The sequence below is a fragment of the Branchiostoma lanceolatum genome, chromosome 12 (genome assembly GCF_035083965.1).
Source record: "Branchiostoma lanceolatum isolate klBraLanc5 chromosome 12, klBraLanc5.hap2, whole genome shotgun sequence".
In the NCBI taxonomy this organism is placed as follows: Eukaryota; Metazoa; Chordata; class Leptocardii; order Amphioxiformes; family Branchiostomatidae; genus Branchiostoma; species Branchiostoma lanceolatum.
The window spans coordinates 4,728,881-4,753,763 of NC_089733.1; the positions used below are offsets into that span (position 1 = coordinate 4,728,881).

The following is a 24,883-nucleotide window of genomic DNA, read 5'->3' on the forward strand; positions in this document are numbered from 1 at the left end:
GACACGGAGGAAGAGGAAGACAGCGACTGAAGCTAGGAGTTGTGATGATGAATGATGACTGGTTTATACAACTTATAAAACACACCACATGATAGCCCTAAGGCTGAATTGGTAGGCTTGTTGACAACAATAAAAGAAGCACATACTTCATCATCAAAACGTCACATTCCACTATTTACTATCGCTGCCTAGCAAGTTGACCATATAGTACGTAGATATGACTTTTTGTATATCTCACAGTGTTGGCTTTAAAAGTTTGTTGTAGTCGGTTTTTACTTTCGTAGTTTATCAAGTTGACCCGTAGTACGTAGATAAGACTTTTTGTATATCTCACAGTGTTGGCATTAAATGTTTGTTGTAGTCGGTTACTCGAGCGAGTCTTTCTGCCGGAGATCATCTCACGGCACAGTGGGAACCAGTCCCCGAAGGTCAGGGATCTCAGTAAAGAGTGTGCATAGTTTCTGCATAGTTCCTCACGTCTTTGTGATAGTGGTGTTAGTGAGAGTTCTCCAATACAACTTGCATTTGATGATACTCCTGTTTTGCACTCGTGTATTGATTTGCCTATGTCTTTGGTGTGGTACTTCTGTTATACTTAGTTCGTGCAGTATATTATTCTATGAGTAAAGAGTTAGGAATTCAAAACGTATTATAATGTATGAGGATTATTTTCTCTCCCAAATAGTCCGAAAATGTAACGCCTACCAGAGTTTCTGAAAGGAGTAGTGTTACGGTCCGATTCTTGGTTCCGAATATCCTCAGTTATATGTAAACCTTCCGGAGCGTAACAGCTCCGAACGCGCGGTCAGAAGCTATGGCATATTCCGAACGTATTTTGTCTTAAATGAGTCCGAAACTGGAAGTCCGGCTATTATGAGGAGTATTGTGGTCCCGTTCTTGACTACGGAAATCATACGAAAACGTAAGGAAGTTGAGTCGTGTTTTTGGCCGGATTTATCCTAAAGCATTACCAATTCGGAAGTATATGTACGGAAATCACCATCTCTCGGACATTACCGGGAATCCAGATATGAGGAGAAGCGTTATGATCCGATTCTTCGTTCAAATATCCTTAGTATATGTAACCTTTCCGGAGCGTAACAGCTCCGAACGCGGTCCGAAAATATATCATAGTCGGAACGTGTTTTGCCTCAAATGACTCCAAAAATGTCCCATTACTGGAAATCCGGATATGAGAAATAGTATTATGTTCCCATTTTGGACTCCGAATATTTTCAGAGTTTGCAACCTTTCCGGATGGTGGTAACTCCGAACGGGCTCCGAAAATATTCCATTACTGGAAATCCGGATATGAGAAATAGTATTATGTTCCCATTCTGGACTCGAATATTATCCAAACACGTAAGGGCGTATCGTCCGGATATTGCCCGGATATGTCCTAAAACGTTCCCAGTCCGGACATATACAAACGTTAAAATGTCCGGAAATAACCCCCTTTCACACAGTGTGACAAAATAAAGGCAAACAGCTGCTTTTCATGGGTTTGCCGTCATTTCAACATAACAGGTCAGTACATGGATAACCTTGAGTCTACGGAAAACACCAACCTGCCACGGCTGGAGACAATGCTGTGTTTTGATGGGGTCATGTCAAATTTGTGGTAAGCCTGTGCACTGAAATACCATTTTTCCAAAGATGCCCTTGACCAGACTTAACCCGCTTCTCACAAACTGTGAGAGGATGGTTTGCTGGAATATTGAACAAGAAACTCTATTTTTGAGGAAGAGGAAACAAGGTTCAACATCAAGGGTTTATGAGAACGATGCATGATCTGCCAGAAAAATGTTGGCAGGAAAAAAGACCAGAGAACATTTGGTAAAATGTAGTGAGTTCCGGGCTGATGTCAAGATACGACAGGCCGCAGACGGCAAAAGGGATTTCAGGCTAAGTCAGGCTTGTAGCTGGCAGCAGAAGGCTAATACCACAGATCATGCTACAGAGTATATTGAGTATTTACATCGAAAGAACATGGAGTTAGGTAACACATCCCCTTTGGGCAAAAAACTTGATAGACATATGCATCAACAGTTAAGTAAGAATTTTAAATGGTAGAACACCCGGCGGGTAAATCTACGTGCTATCAACCCAACTAGATAACCAATCCCTAAAGCAGGCCACGCCTGGAGCCCTACGTCCATGTTTGATGAGTTGCCGGTGGCCATTTACCTCTACAATAGACGACGGTAACCCTTGTAACAGTTCCGCATAATTTCTACTGAGCCAGACGAGGTCTTTGCAATCGTTTTTAAAGGCCATGAATTTCCCCCGACTGTCAGAAATTCGCTGCATACTTTGTGAATATTGTATTTGCAAAGATAAAACGCCCGCTCGTCTACAACACACTTGTATTTGTACTACTTCAGGCATCGTTCTGTCAGATAATCTACCAGAGGACCCTGCGTATGAGGAAGAGAGGTGAGTACTAATGGGGAGTGGGGGCTGTGAAGCGGGCCCTCAATCAACTGGAGTTAGTGTTTACTTACGCCACTCGCCCCCTGTACGAGCGAGAAAGGACGAGAGCGCAGTGGGTTGAGCTATATATATACAGTCAAACCTGCCCAAGGCGACCACCCGGCGGACCGAGCAAAAACGGTCGCGATGGACAGGTGGTCGCCATGAAGAGGATTCCACTCACATGTTTCCAGGTCGAGGTTTTCAAATACAGTACGTAAATGGATGGAAAAGTATGTGAATTTAGACAGCATGACCCCCACTAGGTTCAATTCTCATTACATTGTGTACAAATTTTCGTCATAATTTTGACTACAAAACAATGGTTGCCTCGATGATCTCGCAGCGCCGTACACACACACACATACACACATCATCGAAGTTTTACGGCCTAAGACAATTCCCTAGAAAACACCTGCTGGCCCCAGCCTTTTTGAGGCGCCGACCGCTGGATAAAAGGGGCAAAAAGTTTCCGATCTGACAACTTAAGGATCCTATCAAAAGATGAAAACGGAACGGTGTGATTTCGTCGCGTTGCGCCGCGCCGCCAAGCTCTGTGCGACCGGTGTCACATGGATTTCGCACCCCCCTGATTTTGAACCCCCGGTGCGAAATCACTAAGGATCTCGCACCCCCCCGGTGCGAAATCACTAGCGATTTTGCAACCCCCAGCTATGGATCTCGCACCCCCTCCTCGAACCCCCCTAGGGATTTTGAACCCCCCAACTATTTCGAAAGGCGCTATGTCTGTGCAGCAATTATATTCAAAACTGCATTTTGCTATAATAAAGCCATAGTTTAACGTGGTAATCGAGAGTATTACAAGTTGTTGTGTCTGACAGAACAAACATCTAAGACTCCGGGAACCCATGCCCTGGACTAATGTAACGCTACTAGTATTTCAGCACAGCGCGATGATGGTGACTATAGATGCACGATGATACGTTGTAATATTCTTCCTTTGTGCCATGAGGAATGTACGATTAGTTCATAGTTTTACTTCAATGTTCATAAATGATTTTTTATTTATTTTAGAGACTTGAATCACATTTTATCATACAAAATTATATCACATATTGAATGGATGACGGGTGTTAAATAGGGTTAGAAAAAAATTATCGAAACCTTAATCGAAATCTTATGACATTTCTGAGTAATAATTATTAGTTATTTAATGTTAAAAACTACGGGATAAAGAAATGTCGCCACCAGGATTTGAACACAAGAACCATGACTCCCAGATAGTCATTGCACAACCCACTTCGTTACCACTTCAGTCAACAGAGCATTTGAAATGTCAGTTATAGTTACCAATCAATTTGTTAAAAAGATAGCCACTGGGAATTATGAATGCCGTAACAGAACACATACTACACCCTGGGGGTGCGAGATCACTAGAGGGGTGCGAAATCGCTAGGGATTTTGCACCGGGGGGTGCAAATTCACTAGTGATTTCGAACCGGGGGGTTCAAATTCACGGGGGATGCGAGATCCCTGTGACACCGGCATCGAAAGGTGTCAGTCAGTGCAGCAGAGCGCACAGAGCACACAGCGTCCAATAAAGGTTTGTGAGATTCATGGAAATAAAAGGAAAATTAGAATATTAATTTTCATCAGTAACTAGAGTATTCGTAAATGCTCATACACAAAAGCATCGTGTTTTAGAAAGGTCAGCGGTACGCCAAATCCGGGCCACGCCAAATCCAAGATGGCGTCGGGATAACATTTCTCGCCAGATGTTTTGCCCGCCGCGAAGTCATTTTTCGACGGAATTTAGTAAGACACAGATACATTTTTGTTGAAACTACAAGAAATAGATAGTAATTTCTGTGAAATCTGACTTTTTGACGCCATGCACTACGTACTCGTTTTGAAAATTGAGTTTAAACCGAACTAAGTTTGCGGTAAACTATAAGATTACGGCGATAGGTACAACATCAAAAACATTTGTCTTTACAATGTTTATAGGGGGAACGTTTTATCAAAACACTTCATGGAGGAATCGATGCTATAACATTGCTATTCCATATATTTTTGTCCTTATTTTTGTCCTTCAAAGTCTTGAAAACATTTCCGTGAAATCCGGCAGCAAAATGATCCGATGTCACCACACGCTTGAAAATTAGGCGGCCGCCATGGGCAGGAATTGTGCTCTGTGCGGTCCCAATTCGTAACGGTCGCGGTCGCGTTGGACGGGTGGTCGCCTTGGGCAGGCAGCTTAATGCTTGTGCCTATGGGGAAAATTTTCGGGACCGAGAAAAAGCGGTCGCCATGGCCAGGTGGTCGCGCTGAAAAGGTGGTCGCCTAGGCAGGTTTGACTGTATATAAACAGTATTTTTTGGTCTATACATGTATATCTATGACACTTAATTGTCTTTATCTCTTATGTCAAAAGTTCGTAAGATTATAGCATATCATCAGATTTCTACGTGTATTTACATGACTCAACATTTACTAGATTTAGCAAATGATACAAAATAGCAACATGGTTCAAATGTAGTAGAACAAACACGTCCAGCGGGACTGGCTGCACAGCAGAGCAGCTGAAGTCGCGGACCAGTTCATCGTGGCAGAGGAAACACGCTGATGTAAGCATTCAATAGTTCTGTTGAAAAGGCAAGCGTGAAACCAGCCTTACCTTGTAGACACCCCACCCGTGATAAAGTGTATGTTAGAGCTGGGCGCAGAGCACAACATGAGAAGGACAAACACGGACTAACAATTGTAGATCCACCTACCGCAAACTCCACAAAACCAAAAGGAGATTGCATATTCAATTACCACACAACAAAACTGAATATGGGACAACTTATCTCAAACCTACATGATGGGATAAAATAGGGAGATGGTGAAAAAATCTCCGAGCAACACTGCTCTATTACAAAGCACATAGGCACACAAAGTACGCCTTTGAGACTTTGCTGTTCTTTGCGAGGGCGAACGCTCTTCTGTCCCGACGACTCGCACATTCCTTGGTTTGGAATAGGGTGGTGAATAACAAGGGTGGACACCCCATTCTTGTACCATCAACGGTACAGACCGGACTGGAATATCAACAACGCAACATCTAGACAGAGAAAAAAGACACTCCGCAACGTCCAAATCTGCTGTGATTGAAAAGGTGTAGAGCATGATATTTATCCCAAATGAAACGTTTCGGCGAATTTTAAGCCTGATATTTAAAAATGACGAAAATGTGGGTATACTGAAAGTTAAGTAAATTAAGTATGTGTTTAAAGTATCGTTTGCATCTCTCGCTACGAAGAGCAGTTTATTGTTTCGCTAGCATCTGTGTAAGTGGCTACGGCCTAGGGGCAGTGGCCACCTGCTTATCTAAGCGATGGATCCATGCAGGCGGCCTTTCACAGTACGGTGAAGTCAAGTCTGTAAAGGACCCAACCAACCTAGCCCCTTTCGATAACATCAAGAAGGGAGTGAGGCAGTACCGGATGGAGTTCATTAAAACCATTCCAAACGGTCTAATGATTAGAAACAGTATTGTCTGGGTGATATGCCTCAAGCAAGAAAATCCAAATCATAGAATTGATGATCATGTAATAGAAGTGCCATGTTATTATTGTACTCAACAGCCCAGGGCAAAACACCTGTCATCATCCTCGTCGAATATAAAGAACAGATCCAAGACAAGGTTTTCTCCATCAATGAGGTTTTGCAAGCCGTTTTCCGGATGTGATAACGTTTGCGCCAATGTCTCCTTCTGTAAGTCAGATCGCAACTTTTGTATTGCACTCGGAATAAGGACTGACGAACTTAATATTTCATTTCAAGATTCTAAATTCATAGCAGTTTTATCAGGTGTGAAGGTGGCCGATCCAATTCCATGCCCTTACCAAAACAATGTCGGACTGATCATGACACTCCACTTGGACTTGAAGTACGTAAGGAAAACCAGACCCCTGACCTACACAAGTGCTGCAGGATAATATCGTGTCAGAGGCCCACGTCAGAGGCGGTTTCGTACTACTTGTATTTACTAACCATCAAAATAAACAGAGATCAACATCGTGGTGTGTTCAGGTAAGCCCGGTAAATTCTGAATATTCCTATCCTGCTGGTGCAGGCGGCTGAAGTTTAGGGGCCTCTACTGCACAAAGGAAAGGAAGGTAGGAATTGCCATAAAACGCCGTCGCGGGGATTAGGGGTATCAATTTCTAACAATGTGTAAATTTTCTGAGGAATCCGATTGGTTGAGCCTGACCACGCTCTCATATGTAGGGAAGTAACTACATTCTAGTGTGAAAGGTATGTGAAAACCACTTCGAACGTCAGCAGAGCCACTTCGAACCACTTCCACACCCGGCCCACCTCCACCCTTCCCTTGGAACCGCCATCAGCCGCCCACCATGAGAGGTAACAGATTTCATCCTTACGCTGCCCTTCAGGTGCCGGTCAACCCCGGCCAGTTGCCCGACGCCAACACAGGCCCCCTGCCAGTCTAGCCCCATCCGGCCCACCCCATCCTTCCCTTGGAACCGCCATCAGCCGCCCACCATGAGAGGGCTTTTCAATGAGTCTGGCCCTGAAAGGACTTCACGGTTAAATGAATACACTACAGCTATCCGTTAACCAGATAACAGTTGGATTAATGGGAGTAACCAAGACAGGTTTGAGAGAGAACCCTCGCTAATTGCCAGATTATGTGTGATGGCTTGCTCTAGCTGGTAAAGTAAATGTCATATGAAAAACGGACAATGTTAGAACGTGGTGAATGGGATGAAACTTCTTTGGCTGCCATATAGGATCTCAGACATATGTACAGAACGTTCCCTAAACGTGTTAATGAATACAATAGATTGGTGTAAAAAGTTTGCCTTGTTGGCATTTGTTGGTTTATTTGTATCACATATAGGAATAGATGTTGACATGTGATACAGAATGACTACATCTTGCCCCTGCAGGTTGCCTACAAAATAATGCAACACGGCTTCCTGGTCGAAGGTAAAACTGTACGAGATCAATACCAGTGGTCGGCCATAAAGTCAGAACTGCAAGTTTTGGACAGGACAAGGGTCCCACCCCTATCTGGTAAGTTCTTCTGTAGTTGTGTTTTCTCTATGTCCAGTCTCAGTAAAAAGATATATTGGATGGCATCTGTGTACGCACTAATTTTTGTCCGTTTCCAAAAAGGAGTTTGTCACCATACTGTAAATCTCACAAAAAAATCTGTTGATTCCATAAGGAAACTGAAAGTAATGTAGTAGAATACCTATTCCCATGATATCATTTTTTTGCATATCAGTACAACTATGCTGAAAAATGTATTCGAGCCCTGAGTTAAAGCGAAGCGTCGGAATAATTTGAAACCACTACTTTCCATTGGTGAATATACCCCTAAATCGATGTCTCCCATAGTTAACATTAGTCCGCCGGTAGACTTGCCCTTCCGGAGGTTTGAATAGTGCGCCTCCTCGCTCGCTCACCAATCCCCGGCCGCCGCCATGTTTAGGTTACATCCGGGATCTTTGAGCATGACGTAAAAAAAGAACTCACGTGACTTAGGTTTCACTTACGTTCTGCCAACGTGCCGGGAAACGTGGTTTGCTCGGGGTGTTTGTTATTGTTTGGTATCAGCTATGGAGGACGAACTTTTTTCGGGTGTAGAGACGATGGCCATCGAGTCTGACTCTAACCGATCAACTCCTGACGACTCCGAAGAAGACCTGTCTGAAGAAGAAAATCTGTCCGCAGAAGAAAACCTGTCTGACGACTCCGAAGACGGTGAGACGGAAAGCGGAAATCCTCGTAACATCATAGCCTACAGTCACCAGCCAAGATGGTCGGAGGACAAAAAGAAGAAATCCAACAATGACAACAATGAGTCCGACGACAGTGGGGAGGGGGGTGCTACGGCAGCGGTTACCCCTACGACAGCTGCTCGCCCCACCGTGGGTCAGCCCTCAAATCCGCAGGATATCCCGTCGATGCCAATTGTCGAATGGGACGGAGTGGATGTTGAAACGGAAGGTTGGAGGTTGGAGAACTTCATATGGTGTAGATGCGGTAACTGTCGCCAGATGCACACTGTGCACGAGTGTGTTTGTTGTCACGACCTGACGGAGGCCGAGGCGAAGGGTGTGAACACTGGTTACGACGCAGAGGAGGTGGGGGCAGAAGAGAGCGGTGGCGACACGGAGAGGATCTCCTGTCTGGTACACCACCACCGATTCGACACTGCAGTAATCGCCGAAGATATGCTGGCAATGGCATTGATTGCAAGATCCCAGGACACTCTGAGAGAGGACTTGCCCGACCCCATCCCAAACCGTACTTACCGACTGCAGGCCTATCGGCAGGTGACCTATTGGCTGCATGGGAGGCTAGGGAAGAAGTTTCGCAGGGTAATTCCCTCGTGTGTGGTGTGGGCCATCCGGAAAAAGTACCCATCACTCTCAGGGGAGTACAAAGGGTTTATGCATGCTGACGAGGCTGTTGTTGACTATCATTATGCACATATGCATTGACACAGTAACAGCATATATGTTTCCTCCTTTTTCAAGTATGTCTCTTTGCCATAATTTGAAGTTCTGATTATATGGTCAAGTTGTATTTTACCTGTTGTATTCAAACACCATGTATTTTCAAGTCTACTTACTTTGCCATAGTTTCATAACTTGTGATCATGTGTACATGGAAGCAACTGATGTATGAACAGTGATAGACTGCAACTTTATTTATACAGTATTTACTGCTCACAGTAAGTAGTATGCAAACATCATGTATTTTCAAGTCTACTGATTTTGCCATAATTTTATAACTTGTGATCATGTGTACATTGCACCAACTGAGATGTGAACAGTTATAGACTGCAACTTTATATACACAGTATTTACTGCTCACAGTAAGACTTGGACATAAAGAAAAGTGTAACTAACAAGGGATGTTGAAGTACCCATTATCTAGTTGTATTTACAGGTAGTATGCAAACATCATGTACTTTCAAGTCTACTTACTTTGCCATAGTTTTAGAACATGTGATCATGTGTACATGGAACCAACTAATATTAGAACAGTTATAGACTGCAACTTTATATACACAGTACTTACTGTTCACAGTAAGTAGTATGCAAACATCATATATTTTCAAGTCTACTTACTTACTTGCCATAGTTTTATATTTGTGATCATGTGTTCAAAGAACCAACTGATAAAAGAACAGTTACAGAGTCATAATAGACTGCAACTTTATATACACACTAACAGTATTGATCAGTATTTACTGCTCACAGTAAGTAGTATTCAAACATCATGTATTTTCAAGACTACTTACTTTGCCATAGTTATATAACTTTTGACTGTATGTACATTGCACCAACTGAGATGTGAAGTTATAGACTGCAACTTTATATACACAGTAATTTACTGCTCACAGTAAGACTTGAACATGAAGAAAAGTGTAACTAACAAGGGATGTTGAAGTACCCATTATCTAGTTGTATTTACAGGTAGTATGCAAACATCATGTACTTTCAAGTCTACTTACTTTGCCATAGTTTAGTTTTGATCATACAGCAATCCACGTGCATGAAACTTTCTTACTTGTTACTAAGTTTCTTTACACATTGCCTTGCATGGGACAGCTTTAGATGACAGCGACAGCCTTCCGACACCGGACCGCAGTCCGGAGCGCACCCGCACAGACCCCTGTTCAACAACAGGTCCACCCTCTGCACCCGTTGCCATCGTGCAGCCGCGGTGGCCGACCGTTACCATGGCTCCCGACGGTGGCAGACAGCCGGAGGCGTCCACGTCGGCAGCGAGTGACTTCTGGCCCAGGGAATCCCGTAGGTATATTACCATTACAAAAATTTGCGCGCACAGCCCACTAACGTTCATTTCGAGGTCGGCTCTGCTAGAGACAGGCCACTGATGGCTACGGTCGATCCCGAGTCTTTTTACCTCGTAAAGAGGGCTGAGATTTTGGCCGGCTATTTGAGACAGAGGGAACTGGAGTTGGAGGAGGCAATTGGGGATACTGAAAGGCTGAGGGTACAGCTCCAACAACAAACATCAGCGGATCCTGGATCTTGAGGCCAGGCTCAATAATGAAAACATCGATGGGGAGCCTCCCAGAAAGAGGGCCTTGTTGTACAACGCCCCAAAACCCTGGTCTGAATGCGCAACCAGCACTAAGGCCTAAAGGAGAAGGACGCAGGGAATACTTTGATGACATAATACCACCACTTCATGTCATATTGGTGCACCGTGAGTGTGATTATAGGGACGAAGGACGTAGCCCCAGCAGGAAACAGATTTTATCATTTAGACCTTAGATGCAGAGCCAGGGAAACAAATGGCAAAGTATTGTTCCAGCAAAGAATAGGAAGAAGCTATGGCAGATACCACCACGATAACAAGTAGGACAGTTGGTAGACTAGCAAAGGCTCTTTTTGAAGCGACATATGACAAGAAACAAAAGATTCTGAAAGGCTTAAGATGGAAGCCCGCGGCATTGGACGGCCTGCAGCTGGCCACAGACGGCACAGATCAAATACAGAACATTAGAACATTGATCTACAGAGTAGATGTAGACCTGGAAGAAATATGAGCACACATATCTAAGTTTGGAGCAGAGCAAGAGATGGCCTCCCTCACATTTTGCATACTTGTGGGCCAAAAGAAACAAGCTTGTTTCTACCTTTGTCCGCTTGTACAGGGAGCACATTGAAATTCTCAGAGAACATGAGAAAAGTGGATCACAATTGTCTAAATGGCAGCGAGTGAGGCTCTCTGAAGAGATAAAAGCATTCGAAAACATAGTGAGTGTTGGACTAACGGAAAGAGTGATGATGATGTTCCTGAATCATTGTTCAGCCAAATTGCATCAGCCCTCCCTGATGAATGTTCCCTTATACATTCAATTTTGCGGGCGCTGGTGGTGACAGATGATGGGTCGCTAAACAAGGCTGGATAACTTTCAAGCAGCAATCGATGACAAGTTTGGTGACAGTGGCCCTGTCATGTTCGCTTACGACAATATTAATATCCTCAGAGATGCCCGACACATGAGATTCATGAAAGGCAAGGCACACATGTGGAAGTTCACAGTTCGTATGGCCATTAAACCAAACTTGGAAGGGATCTGTTTACAGCAAAGGAGGCTGCAGAGATGCCGCAAAGACCTGTAGAAGACGTCATGACGTGGATGATGTTTTCATTCATGCCCACCCTAATTTGGCACAGACATGGGAAGATGTCCAGGACATTTTTTTCCTTGAGCTTCTACACATAGGTCTTAACCAACTACCAGAAGACACACAACTACAGTCACACAAATCACCAGTGGAACAGAGCGCCTGGCTGTCCACACAGTCATTCAAAAGCTCCAAAACATATCCCATCAGACACAAACCAACAAAGCCATCCAACTGCAAAAAAACAGACATCATCATACTGCCCCTGTCAACAGAAAATGAAGCCACTCTAACTGGGACAGCTTGCATCATTGAGGAGTTTGCTGAGGAGTTCCGTATTCCAATTGACAGAAAAGACACACAGCGCCTGCCGTTTAATGAAAACAACATTCAGTTTGACATCACAGCAGCCAGAAACAGATATGAATTTAATCAAAGTATAAAGGAGCACAGGGAGGAACAAGCCATTCTAATGAACGCCATTGCAGCCGACACGTCATGGGATGAGATGAGAAGGAAGCTGAAGTTTCACAGGAGGAGGAAAAAGCAGAGGGACGTTGAAACTCCGGCACCTTGGTTCGCTGAGTGGGGGCATTGGACGCCCCGCAAAACCCGTTACAGGGCCGGAAATACAGAGAAAATGGGGCAAATTCAACTCGTTCAGCCGGGTACATAAGCACGTAAAATGCTTAATTTTTTTATCAGTAGTTGAAGGGAGTCTTTATCTCATAATCTGTCCAAGTTTTATTGAAATACCTTCCATCGTAAGCGAGAAATTGCCGGCTGGGTTACGCGGGATTTCGCCGGGCCGCCGCGCGTGAACTTCACACAACCTGATGACGCGTTGTACGCATTTCGCCTGGTAAATAATTTTAACAGTTTCATATCGAATTTTAAGCGGTTTTTGTGTGCTTAGATTCAATGATTTTCCGCAAAAATAGTTGATAAAAAAGTTGTTTACCTCTGGATGCTTTGTTTGAATTTTTTGTGTGTGTAGCCTTTTACCGTTTCATTTCTCGTTCAGTTCCTTGAACCACGTACACATAATTTTACAGGAGAACTAGCGTGAATTCGGGATCAAATAACTATGGTTTGAAAGATGTTTTGTTATGCGGTTTGTATTTTTTGTTCGGTCTCGTCATCCATGAATTTTGAAGCGAGTGAGAGGGAGGGGGGCGTTGTAAATCGTACTCCCAGCTGCTGTTATCATTGTTTTGTCTTGTTCCTTTTTGTTATTTATCAATTTACAATTTTTTCTGTTACATGGTTTTCAACTAAATTCAAGCTTATTTATTTATATCTGTAATTCATTCATTTCATATACATTTCATATTCATTTTTCATTCATTGATTTTTTTTTAATCAACAGGAAACAATTGTTACTACTGTATATTACTACACCAATACATATAACAAATGTATAAACTAATTGGATACACTCTTGCTTCTTGCAGAAAACATGAGGAAAAGGAAGGTCCTGGCCACATCGGAGAAGAGTGTGAAGCCGCTGGAATTATGAGAATGAGAACGTCGAGAGAGACATAACAGTGGGCAGTATTGTCGTAGTTGCCTACGAAGATGACTGGGCTGTGGGCGAAGTCACAGAACTGGAGAACTCTGAGGGGTTTTCTGTTAACTTTATGGAACGGACAAGAAAGGAAAAGGGCATTCACATTTTCTGTTGGCCGCAGCAACCTGTAGTTCATGTAGTAGACAGAAAGTTTGTGCTGACCACCCTGAGTAGGGATCAGCTGCAGCCAGCTAAAGGTACTAGCTCCAGGAAGCCGCTTATAGAAATAAAGGAATGGAAAGTTATGGAGAAGCTATATGCCATGTACTACAACAAATACTTCGCCAATAGACAGCCCCGGGCAACAAAGTCCCGGGCAACAAAGTCCACAGCAAGGACTTCGTCCTGAAAATGTGAAATGCGAACATCACCTGGAAAAGAAAAGAAAGGACTTGAGTGAGAACATGTTTGGAAATTATACTGTTTGTTATGCTTACTATAGTAAGAGTGTTGTACAAAATTAAAAGGAAAGATAGATTCTTACAAAGTATTCAGCATATTCTGAGAGCTATTTTATTTTTCAAGGGTGATAGATGATACTGTTTCACATGATTCATAAGGTCACGCATATTCAATACCAAAATACTGTATTATGTCACAAATCTCATATTTCTTGATGAGATACATCAATGTGAATAGCATATTTGGACTCAGCATGTGCCAAAACCCCCCTAGTCTAAGTAGATTTGTCACAGTAGTAATGAAATGTTGTATAATTTGTAATTACGCATATTTATTGAGGGAACTTAGAAATTATTGGACCTCAAACCACGTCAAGTGTCATAAAATCATATTTCCTAATAAGATACATACATTTTGATAGCATATTTGGATTCAGCATGCTTGAAAACCCCCAAGGTACAAAGTTTGTTAGAATTGATGAAAGCAGACAAAAAATATTGTTATAACGCATATCTAATGAGGGAACTTAAAACAATTCCCAGATCAGTTTGGCGTACATGCGTTTTCGGTCATTTTTTTCCATCTTTCAAGATTGTGTAACTCGGGAAATAAAGACACTACAAGGCTTAGGCACTTACAAGCACTTAGGGCGTAGTATGGTACATGTTGTCGAAGAGACAGGAAATTTCAACGTGAAGCTATTGACGTACCTTCTAGCTGCAGTTGTTAATGTAGATAATGAACAAGGGTGCGGGGCTACTCCCCTTTGTTTGCCGTCCTCAGACATGATAAAGAAACAATACAGTGTCTGTTGGAGACCCAGGCCGTGTCTATAGATGATGTAACCTTTGTACATTTTCCATCCCCACTAGCCCTTGCTTAAAGGATGGGGCATAATGACATAATGTTCATGTTGGAACAAGCTGTATCTAAATCCACAGAAGACATAGATATTTATATGCAGTTTTTGGATGAGGGTATTGAGAAGGTCAACGATGTTGATAACCTGGTCAGTCAGCTACAGGATGTACGTGTTAACGACAACAGCTATATATTCTATAGGAAAAATGCCCCAAATGTAACTGTTGGCGATGGTCTTACAGCCCAAAACCACTATACTTTTGATCCGTTTGAAGCTTATCGTAATTACCTTGTTAGTGATATAGGTTGGGTGACAAATCAAGATAGGCCTTAAGTTGGCGTGGCCTTAGTGATAGTGTTAGACTATATATGGTATTGAGTTAATCTGATGTATTTGTTGATTTGTCCCTTGTTAGTATGAATCTGACAAAACCATCGGGTTCTGGGAGGGACACGCTGGGAGGGACAGAGATCTGAGGCTATTGGGTCTAAAGCAAGGCGGCCTTTCTCCATCGGTGCTGAAGAGTAACTTTGTTCTAGTCTTAGCCACACGTTACCACGTCGGTAACTAGTCTTCTCAAGCAACTGACCTCGGTGCGTTCCCCTTTGTGTGGTTGTATTGTATTGTATTGTCGTGTATTGTATTGTATTGTTCTTGGCACTGAGCGGTGTGTAAATTACAGTTCGGGGACAAGCCCCTCCGCCCAATTTGGGTGAAACCCCGCCAAAAGAAGTATCCAAACGATGAAGGCAATACAGAACAGTGAGACTGACACAGTCCACTATGCGAGGGAGAGCCTCATAAACGAATACAAAGATGTGCTCGCCGGACTTAGAAAGCTCACAGGAGAGTGCCACCTGGAGATTGATGAGAGAATCTATATGACACATGCTTGTTTAGCTGAGACTTTAGCTACTTGTATATTTCATCTTTATCAATTAGATGGTGGTACCCTTGCAAGACTTCATCTGCTTTGTCACATCCCATGATGCTCCTCCAAAACTGGCTGGGCTATGATCAGGTTCATGAAATGCAAGACAGAAGTATGACTAAAAAGGCAACATGTATAGCCCATTTCCCTCCCCATGCAAAAAGCGACAGTGGCATTTAGGCTAACGTTTGTTGTAGGTCTGCAATGTTGGTATTTGAAGGAATACTTGAAGACCAGTCAGAAATGAATCTCCCCCAATTTGATACCCTGTGCATGGATGGGTTCTTCCATGCACCCATATTCATACTGGACCATTAAAAACCACCTTCACCAAAAACAAATTATCCTTTTGGATCTACCAAGCCAAAAATTGAATTTTTAAAAATGGCTGGGAGGTCTCCGACTTACAAAGAAAAAAATATTATTCCCAAAGCAAGGGTATACGCGCAAAACAATATACCGGCTCCAAAGGACAGTATATTTTCGACGGAAGATCTGAAGGATTGGCCATACCTCAGGGAAGTAGAGATACCCAGGATAGATGCCGATATAGGCTTGTTGATCGGCAACAACGTACAGAAGGCGGTAGAGCCCCGGTCCGTCAATGGTCCTCTCAAAGGGGCCAGTAGAGAAAGGCCAATCAGTGTAAACCGGATAAGCCTACAAGAACAGATAGACCAATGCTTCAACAATGACTTCAACGAGAATGGAATGTCTTGCAGTATCCATCGGACAAGCATCCCAGAGCCATCGAGTTAAGAGGAGACGCCAAGACCATTGTGCAGCAAGTTGTGGAAAAAAGCTGTAGTGCAGTAGCGAACAGCGCCTAGAAAAAAAGTGGCCCAAAGAATCAAACAGAAGGAGGGGGCCATGGCAGGTAGCTCAATTGTAGGGAAAACATCTCCGGATGACCTCGTTAACTTCAAGCTGGATGCATTTGCTGAAGAGCTGGAGGGGAAAACACCGTGGCTTAATACATTTAATTTTGCTCATGTACCAATAAGCCCTTGTCTTATATATACGTGGTAGTTCTTCGTGCAGTAACTTTTTGATAATGGACCTGTTAATAATGTCGGCATGTATTGTTGTTTTATTTACCTAAGATGTAGTAAAACGTTTCTTTCTTTTATGATAAGGAAAGGAGTTTTCGAGTTGATAGATTTCGACATAAATATGACCATGACCTCTCAACTCATGACCATGGGATCTGCAGCCAGTAATTGCCCGTAATTGTTGCAGGTTTGGGAGACACGAGTGTGAATGTCACCAGCACAGAAGATGGTTTGTGTTCATTTTCCCCAAACATGTCTTCAAATTGGACAAGAGAATTGATGTACGGATCTAAAGCAATGGACCAGGGATATTATCAACCACTTCTGATGGGTCAGCAACAAAACCAGCACCTAGGAGGATTTCATTGTAAGTGATTAATTTTATACATATATATCTCGAAAACAAGAGCCAAATTAACTTACATGGCTACAGATGGTCTCAGCAGAAGTGTAGCATCATAGTCAATCAGAAAAGTTATCTTCACATCCAACACATCATTTTATTATCAATACTCAGTATTATACTTGAGTCAGTCAGTCCTTTCGGGTTTATCATTTTCCTGTACAAAAATGTATTTATGACTTGTGTTACTTGTCTTCAGGCACGGTGGACTGGTGTGCTGCACCATGTGTGTGATGAACACAGGTGGGCCCTTGGATGTTGTGAGCACCTGTCCATCACAGAGGAGACGCCAAGAACAAAAGCCTGGCTTGTGAGAGGCTCCAAACTTATTCATAGCTCCCCGCTTGTAGTGAGACATGTAATACTTTATATTGGCCACTCTAATCTTAGAAACCCAATACCGGATGCAGTATGAACCCTCCTACCAGATGTAACTTAGTGCAGAAGCTAGAATACACGACTAGTGAGTAGACGTGCTTGTGTCTGTGTGATTCTTGAGTAACGTGCGACGCTACATTGGCGACGACGATAAAGCATGTCGGAGGGAGGGAATGTCGTGGATCCTCCGGCAGAAGAAGATCCTCCGGCAGAGGAAGATCTTCCAGGAGAGGAAGATCCTCCGGCAGAAGGCGCAGTAGTCCAGGCTACAGTCCAGATTGGAGGGGACATTGGTAGCCTACCAGTGTTCGCAGTAGGAGGCGACTCAAGTTCAACAGTAGCCTGGAATCCATACCCTCGGTGCCTCCCCGATATCTCTACGGCACTGTGAGTGACCCTCACCCGCCCAGACAGCTTAGCCCGCCCGGGGTGTTGTTTACGGCCTTGGATTAATTAGTTCGGCACCGACGGTATGGCTTGACGCTGTACTAATTCCTCTCGATTTATGGCCCTGGAAGCCCCGGGTGTTCCGCGGCCTGACAGCGCGATTGGACATGGGCGCTGCCCACAGCGGCGAATCAGGATCTGTTTGTGTAGGATAATTGGCTAGCGGAACATGTCAGTTGATTAAACCTCCTTGGTTGCATCATGTACTCAGTAGCAATGTGCTCTTTTGTGTTCACCAGGGATCAATCTATACCTTGTTTAGAAGCACAAGTAAATACCAAAGGTTGTTGTTCCCAATTCTCCAATCCATACAAACTGAAATATCGTGATAATCAAGATCTTGCTCGGCCGCCCGAAAATCTCACGGGTATTGTTGTTCTGATAGCGACATGTTGACGATGACTGTAAACAGCTGTCCTTTCACGCTAATTTCCAGAGTGACAGCCATGAGATCAGAGGGGCATTGGGGACCCAGTATAGCTCAGATTTTAAGCTAGTTTAGCAACAAGAGAGCCTTAGAAACAATGTTTTCTGCAGCCTTGTGGTGCGCGCGTGCGTCGCTCGTCTTAGATGGCGGCCATGTTAGATATGGTAATGAGCAGAGGGACCGAACAGCTGAAAACGCGCGCCAACCTGGCGCGCCAATCAGAGCTCAGTGGAATAATTAGATCAGTCTGCTCTGTTCCCATTGGGCGCATCAATCTCATGCGCCTTGAATCAGGCCCGTATTGACACCCTGCCAGTCTCTAGGGGCGGCGGAAAAGTAGGAAGGGAGCGGAAGTGGGGTGTAGCGGAAGTAGGATGGCAGCCAGAGGTAGAAAGGCCATCAGAAACTGACTGGCCCGGTAAAACACCACTTAAGCCGACCCTAGAGACTGGGACCAGGCTAGTTCAACAGCGATCCGCTGGAAGAAATGGAAGCGGAGTTTCGGGCTCTACCTACAGGGAAAAGGGGTAGTAGCAGACGGACAGAAGAAGGCACTACTGAACCTGAAGCGAAGTTAAGTAAAGTGAAGTGCTGGGCTCAACGCAAGGGAAGCCAGAAGCTCTACGCGTACGGGAGCTCCACACCACTGGCAACATTAGGCGAGTTCACAGCGGAGATTGAACCAGTGCCCAATCAGTGGAGACAAGACTGATGGCGCTTTCGTGGTGTTAGATGGAGAAGGACGAGACCTGCTGTCTAAAGGCACGGCTACGTATATACAGAGCTGAAAATACTCAAAGTAGGAGCAACAGCAGCAAGAGAGGTGAACAGTTTGCAAGAAGAGCTAAACACCTGGGAACAAGAGAAATACAAAGATGTCTTCAAGGGGATAGGACTCTTGAAAAACTATGAACTGGCGCTGAATATTGACGAATCTGTCGAACCAGTGGCACAGCCACTGAGGAGAGTACCCTATGGTCATGGATAGGAAACGTAAGTTACCTTTTTATAACTGATGTTCTTGAAACGCATCGCAAACGTGCATGATCAAACCTACTTTGTTTGCGACTAGTGTATGACAGTGCGCTGTTCTAATCCCGGGAGCGGCGTACTTTCCCCAAACTTGTAGACTCACGCTATCATACTTAAAGCATTTGTACTGTAGCTTAAGCTTGTGGTAACAAAAAACGTGATGTGTTCATGGCGACCTACTACGTATTTTCATTCTCAGGAAACATGGGGAAAACAGCTGCAGGTGAGCCAAGTGCGAAGCTCAAAAGAAGTGCTTCTTCTTCCCCGCCGCACATGCCGGACAGAAGCTTGGCCCGCGCCGGTGCAGAAATCACCATAGATGGCGTAGTGATAAAAGGGTAAGCTATTGGATTTACAGTACAAAATGTCCTTGTGTAATTTACTGGTCTTTGGCAATTAATTATAGAGTTTTTTTTGTTCCATCGGTAATTCGTCACCAGCACAATGTAAGTTTGTTTAGTGAGTGGTGTTTCGACACTTTTTCAGGTATCACTACTTCAAAACGAAACCACTCGTAGGCCTAAGGATGCATGTCGTGCCAGAGCCCGACATTCCTTACGACGAGGACGCCATGGTCGTCGTTATGCCAAGTTTGGATGACACCCCCCGGAGGACCACGACAGGGTGACGGACCAGAAGCGCGGGACCACGGTCCGATTCGTCGCAGGAAAGAGCGTGGGCAGACTGCCGGCGGGCCTGACGACCATCTTGCGTATTCTCCAAGCAGAGGCTACGATCGAGAGGGGTAGTTTTGTCCGGGATTTTTTACGTCCCTCTTCTCTCACCTCTGCGAGATAACGCATCAGGGCGGGGCTATCCTTTCAGAATCGGTGTCGCTGCCCCTCCCTGTGTACCATTAATTTATCGTTAGGCAAAGACTTTTACTGCCCGGGGATAAACGCAGATCCGGAAACTTGTGACAGTGTGCAGCCAGCCGCACGGGCACCCCGCGGTCTCCCCTACAATAAGTTTGAATGGCTCCCGCCAGATTGAAAGCATCGTAACGTAAAGTAAACTTTTTACACATGATCATAAATGTTTTAAAAGATATTACGCGTACAACCGTACAGAACCTGATATACTGACATGGGAAAAACGTACGTGGATTGCACTTACGGCTACATGCGGTCAGCGGAAAATGGCTACCCGCGTGTTTTTGACAAAGATTGTGGCTTATTTTGCGGTTTTAAAGACTCCACAATGGCATACGAGGAAAGAATCAAAAGAATGTATGTACGGTAGACAATTTCCTGGTTTTAACTTTGTATTATAGTAATATATTTTTGCACAAGCAGCCGGATATTTCAAAGCCTTACTTCAAAGAATTGGCGCTTTTGTCATTTTTTTCAGCGTTTTTTTTTTAAACTGACAAAATAGATTAGGACATCGACTGTTAACAGTTATCTATGTAACCATCGACAGTGAATCTTACGTAAATTTGAGTCTGAAAAGTGAAGTGTCAGCCGTGGGGAGGATAAAAGAATAGAAAATAACAGAAAGCCCGGAATAACACAACAGTTCAGTACAGGGCTGATGGCCGCCTCCAATACGGCGAGGTGCTTCTGTTCTGTAGTACGCAGGGCGAGGACCTGGCTGTCTTGAAACTATTCGAACAGGTTGATGAACCTATCATCAATGTTGACGAGGTCACTAATGTCAGAGTAAAAGAGGCTTTCGGTCTACAGATGCAGACCTTAGTGGTCCAAGTAGTGGAGATTTATTAGTAATATTTGGATTAAAAATGCATTAACTGTTTTCAAAACTCATACCTAGTTTTATGCTGTTCTACTTGCTACATCTATCCAAGCCTCCGTAGAATTCTCCTGTTTTCTCTATTTCTGTATTCTCCTTTGGAATTCTGTCATTCAATCGTCAAAAAAGCTCTGTAATTTCCTTTTCGTGGGGCCAACGGAAGTACCCCCTGGTACAGTGATTGATAGCGGAAAAGCACGTCCTAATTGATTTTCATCTTGATTTCCGTAAGACAAAAACATATTTTCATGTTTTTCTTTCATGATATTAGGGTCTAATGATGTCATACAAGTTCAGGTGTAGAGAGGTTATATGCTATGCGCTCATGCCCTTGGTTACAATTGTTTTGATAGCAAACCTTTAGATCCATTTTTCACTTGCGAATTTGAGAGATAATCTGTCCAATCTACCTGTTAACAAATCCCCTTGGCAACGACGGTAAGAACAGTTCGGCTTTGATCACTATCGTCTAGAGCACAAGGGTAGTTACAGGACTATTGGCTCCGATAATCTGTTGTCAACGTGTTCAATGATTTTATTCTCCTTAATTTATCAGATGGTCTGCCCGAGTATTTTCATTTCATTGGTAAGACATTATAACGCGTAATTAACTGGTTTGTTTTGCTATATTTTTTTGTATGTTCTTGACTTCTGGGAGCGATTTGTCGGTTTAGCCGATTTGATAACAGAATTTACTGAAGAAATAGACCAATGCTTGAACCCATTGGGGACGAGAATGATAAAGCTAGTCAGTGTTTGTGTTCTACCTATAGAACGACAAAGACTTGTTTTGAAATACAAGATGATGACGGTCATTGTAGGTGACAAGCAGTTGTAATTCTCGGGAGTTTGAAAGCACCAAGCGGAGCCATGTTCATGTCGGTTAAGGAATGTTAACTCAGACGTTTGGTTGGCTACACTGATGGTACATCAAGAAATAAAATGCAGATTGGCAGTCCGTCACAAGTGGACGCACTCTGATACAGAACTAAGTTGCAGAGATATAACAACTTCAACAGATACATACTTTGTACATGCTGTATAATATCCGTTTTTCTATCGTGTTACTGTAGGCACAGCTGGACGTTGTGTAGAACTGTGTCTAGATGAGAATACTGAACAGGAATGTCTTTTACTTTACAGACAGAAGATAGGTTTACTGTAGATGATGACTGGCAGATAGGTTGGGTGGGGTAAGCAACAAAACTGCTAACGGGAAGTTCAAGTCAACAGAGCAGGATCAACCATTTGCAAGAAACAGTCGGCCCCCGAAGACTACAAGTGAACAGCGCATACAACAGGAACATCCTAAGGCAATGTTTCTTTTCATGTGGGTTGTCTACAGAGGTTGACACCAGGAACAAGAGCAAAAGGGATGATACCTTATTTGAGGCTTTGGCATCCAGCAAACTCATCTAACTAAGCCGAACAAGCCCCCACTGAGCCAGAGGCACAGTCCCCGAAGTCTGGGTTTCCAAGAGGCTTGACAGCTGTAATACTGATATACCTGACTAACACACACCGAGTAAGCTGGATGTCTCGCCCTAGCCAATACATATTTGCTGTCACCTATGTGTAAATTTTGATGTGTTTGGAAGTTTCATTGGAGCAGCTTCTGTTGTTCAACGGGCTGGGTGTGTTGTTTCAGCAATCTTCTGTAGATATTGGGATGATTTGCCACAGTTGAAATGAACACTTCAGACATCATATCTGTGTTGTCACAATCCTTTCTGGCTGCGTAGACCTGTGGGAAAGAAATACACATAGGCTTTAATACAACATATTTTATTCAATTATTGAACACACATGTATCTTTGTGTAACTGCAACACAAGAGGGAACGAATAAACTAATCACATTTGAATTTGCATGATATTTTTGGGTTGAAAAAACAAAAAGCTACCAAATTTTCCACACTCCTGTAGATTCCATTAGGTTATCATTGTTTATATTTTGTGCATGCAGCTCAAATCTAACTGAGTACATAATAAAGGATGGCACATACAAGGCTGTAAGTCGGTTACATTTTCAATTCAAGAATACGAAGGTAAAACACCCAGGACCCCATGTACTTTCCCTGGTACTTGTGCCCTACGCCCACTAACGAGGTTTCCAATACAGTATCATAATTCGGTGCGCTGCAGCCGACCAATGATGATGAATTCAGTGTACACAAAGAACCCGTATGGCCAGACCACGCCACCCCGGTCCTTTGTTCTTAGACTACAGAACTCGGTAACAGAAACTGGCATTTACACGCACAAAAGGGCACAGAAATATCGTCTACAGACTCCAGGTTCCACACACACAAATACAATGATTACATTTCTCCCGGCATTGGCGAGAATTTCGGTAAAAATTCAATTTTCCCCGACATGTTTAACGCCAGAAAATGTCTCCCACATACGGCCGCCATGACCCGGCCCTCACGAAATAAAATATTTAACAACACCAGTTACAACCTCGAACCTCAATGTACTTACTCATTACTAAAACAGCCATACTACGAGGTAACTGGGAGGGTTTTTGTGGCAGAAAATAAGGCAAAACACTAAAACCCTTTCTGCTACAACAAGCACACATCCTCACCTCACAATGGCCGCCCTGTTCTGAGTAAATTCCACGCCACGCCACACAGGACCGACGCACTTCTTTTGTATCCGTGCGCGTACACATATGGAAAGCTTCTATTGACTAAGATCCATATGAAAGACTTTCTGACAGCTTACACTATTAGAAAATTACACCTGCCAGTACGAAAGCAATTAGAGCCAATAACACAATCGAGGTTAGCCACATATTAATAAGACGTTCCCTGTTTGGCCGCACTATTTTATGGCGGCACATGTGTACGCTCTGTCCGGGGAGGGTATTTGGTGGCGGCTGGATGATGACGTAAGTACTTCTGGAGGCTTACTTGGGGTTTATCGAGATGCCGTTCTTTAAAAATTACACAAAACCGTAATATCAAGCCGTGTCCCTTTTGAGGCCCGCCCCTGCAACCCCTGAAGTGATTATCGTATGACGCAAAATTTTTAGGAGATTATGAAGTCATGATTGTAATAACCTTATAACACGAAAAAAAAACATAATAGACTTAAACGTTCACTCTAGTGTTTTTTTGTGTGAAGCAAATACAAGTTAGTGACGAAATTCAAGGGAAAATACGTTATGAAATTGTGGCCAAAGAAAAAAGTATGGCAATTAAAAAGTATTGCCATACATAGCGAAGGTGTCTGTTTTGAGCTTACTTCATTGTAAGGAAAATACCTACGTAGCACTCTAAGTTCTGCCATTTGTTCACAACGCACATAGAAATTAGAAATGCGTCTGTTAAGCAGATATAGAAAGGCACCATAACTTGATGAGTTCCAAGCAGGGATCGAAAGACCGGAGTACATTCCCGGTGTAGTGCACAGCACGAAATCGAATATTTAAGCAAACTTTCCGAATGACGGAAACAAGAATTAAAGGTCGGTAAAAATTTCAGCAGAGTTTACGGGGCCGTTAATGTCGCTGAAAGTAAGATTTGAGCTTTCCGCAACCTTTCCGCGTTCGTTAACATGAATTAAATGCATACTATATCTTTCCATGGACTTTAAGCATCCTTATATACATCGTATAGATGAAACATGATGGTACATCAGTAACCAATATATTCTCCAAGCAGATATATTCTCTCCTGGGGACTAGTAGTGCCTCAATTTTTAAATTCTTGGAGAAAAGCTGGTATACCCGAAACGGTCTTCGATCTTTAAGATACACCCATTTGCAGTAAACACCAATCCCGCTTAAGTCATTTCTCATAAGTTTCTTTTTTGGACAACGCACCATGCATGTGCACGCACATTGTACGTCTACTTTGTAGTAAAATTAGACATACAGTCCATACCTATCTTCGAGTTGATCTTCTTTTATCCGTGTTTATGCTACAGCTTACAAAAAACAGCAGTTATATTCTAAGGTATCTCCCCCCTTTTATGTTTAGGTAGAGAAAAGCTGCC

General features: G+C 43.4%; 1 protein-coding gene and 2 long non-coding RNA genes across 4 annotated transcripts in view; 1 reads left to right on the forward strand and 2 right to left on the reverse strand.

The window, feature by feature from the left end:
• The window catches only part of LOC136445955 (uncharacterized), a 492,269-nt gene that overhangs the window by 225,670 nt on the left and 241,716 nt on the right, over positions 1–24,883 (reverse strand). The gene's annotated exons all lie outside the window — the stretch shown is intronic.
• On the forward strand, positions 7,767–10,063 carry LOC136446080 (uncharacterized). The gene has a single exon (XM_066444356.1). It carries the CDS (start codon positions 8,067–8,069, stop codon positions 8,952–8,954), a length of 888 nt encoding a protein of 295 aa, XP_066300453.1. The 5' UTR covers positions 7,767–8,066; the 3' UTR covers positions 8,955–10,063.
• LOC136446540 (uncharacterized) lies at positions 22,022–23,832 on the reverse strand. Its single transcript, XR_010757588.1, has 2 exons — positions 23,469–23,832; positions 22,022–22,624 (listed from the first exon to the last, which is right to left on the reverse strand). It is a non-coding gene; the product is annotated as an uncharacterized lncRNA (long non-coding RNA).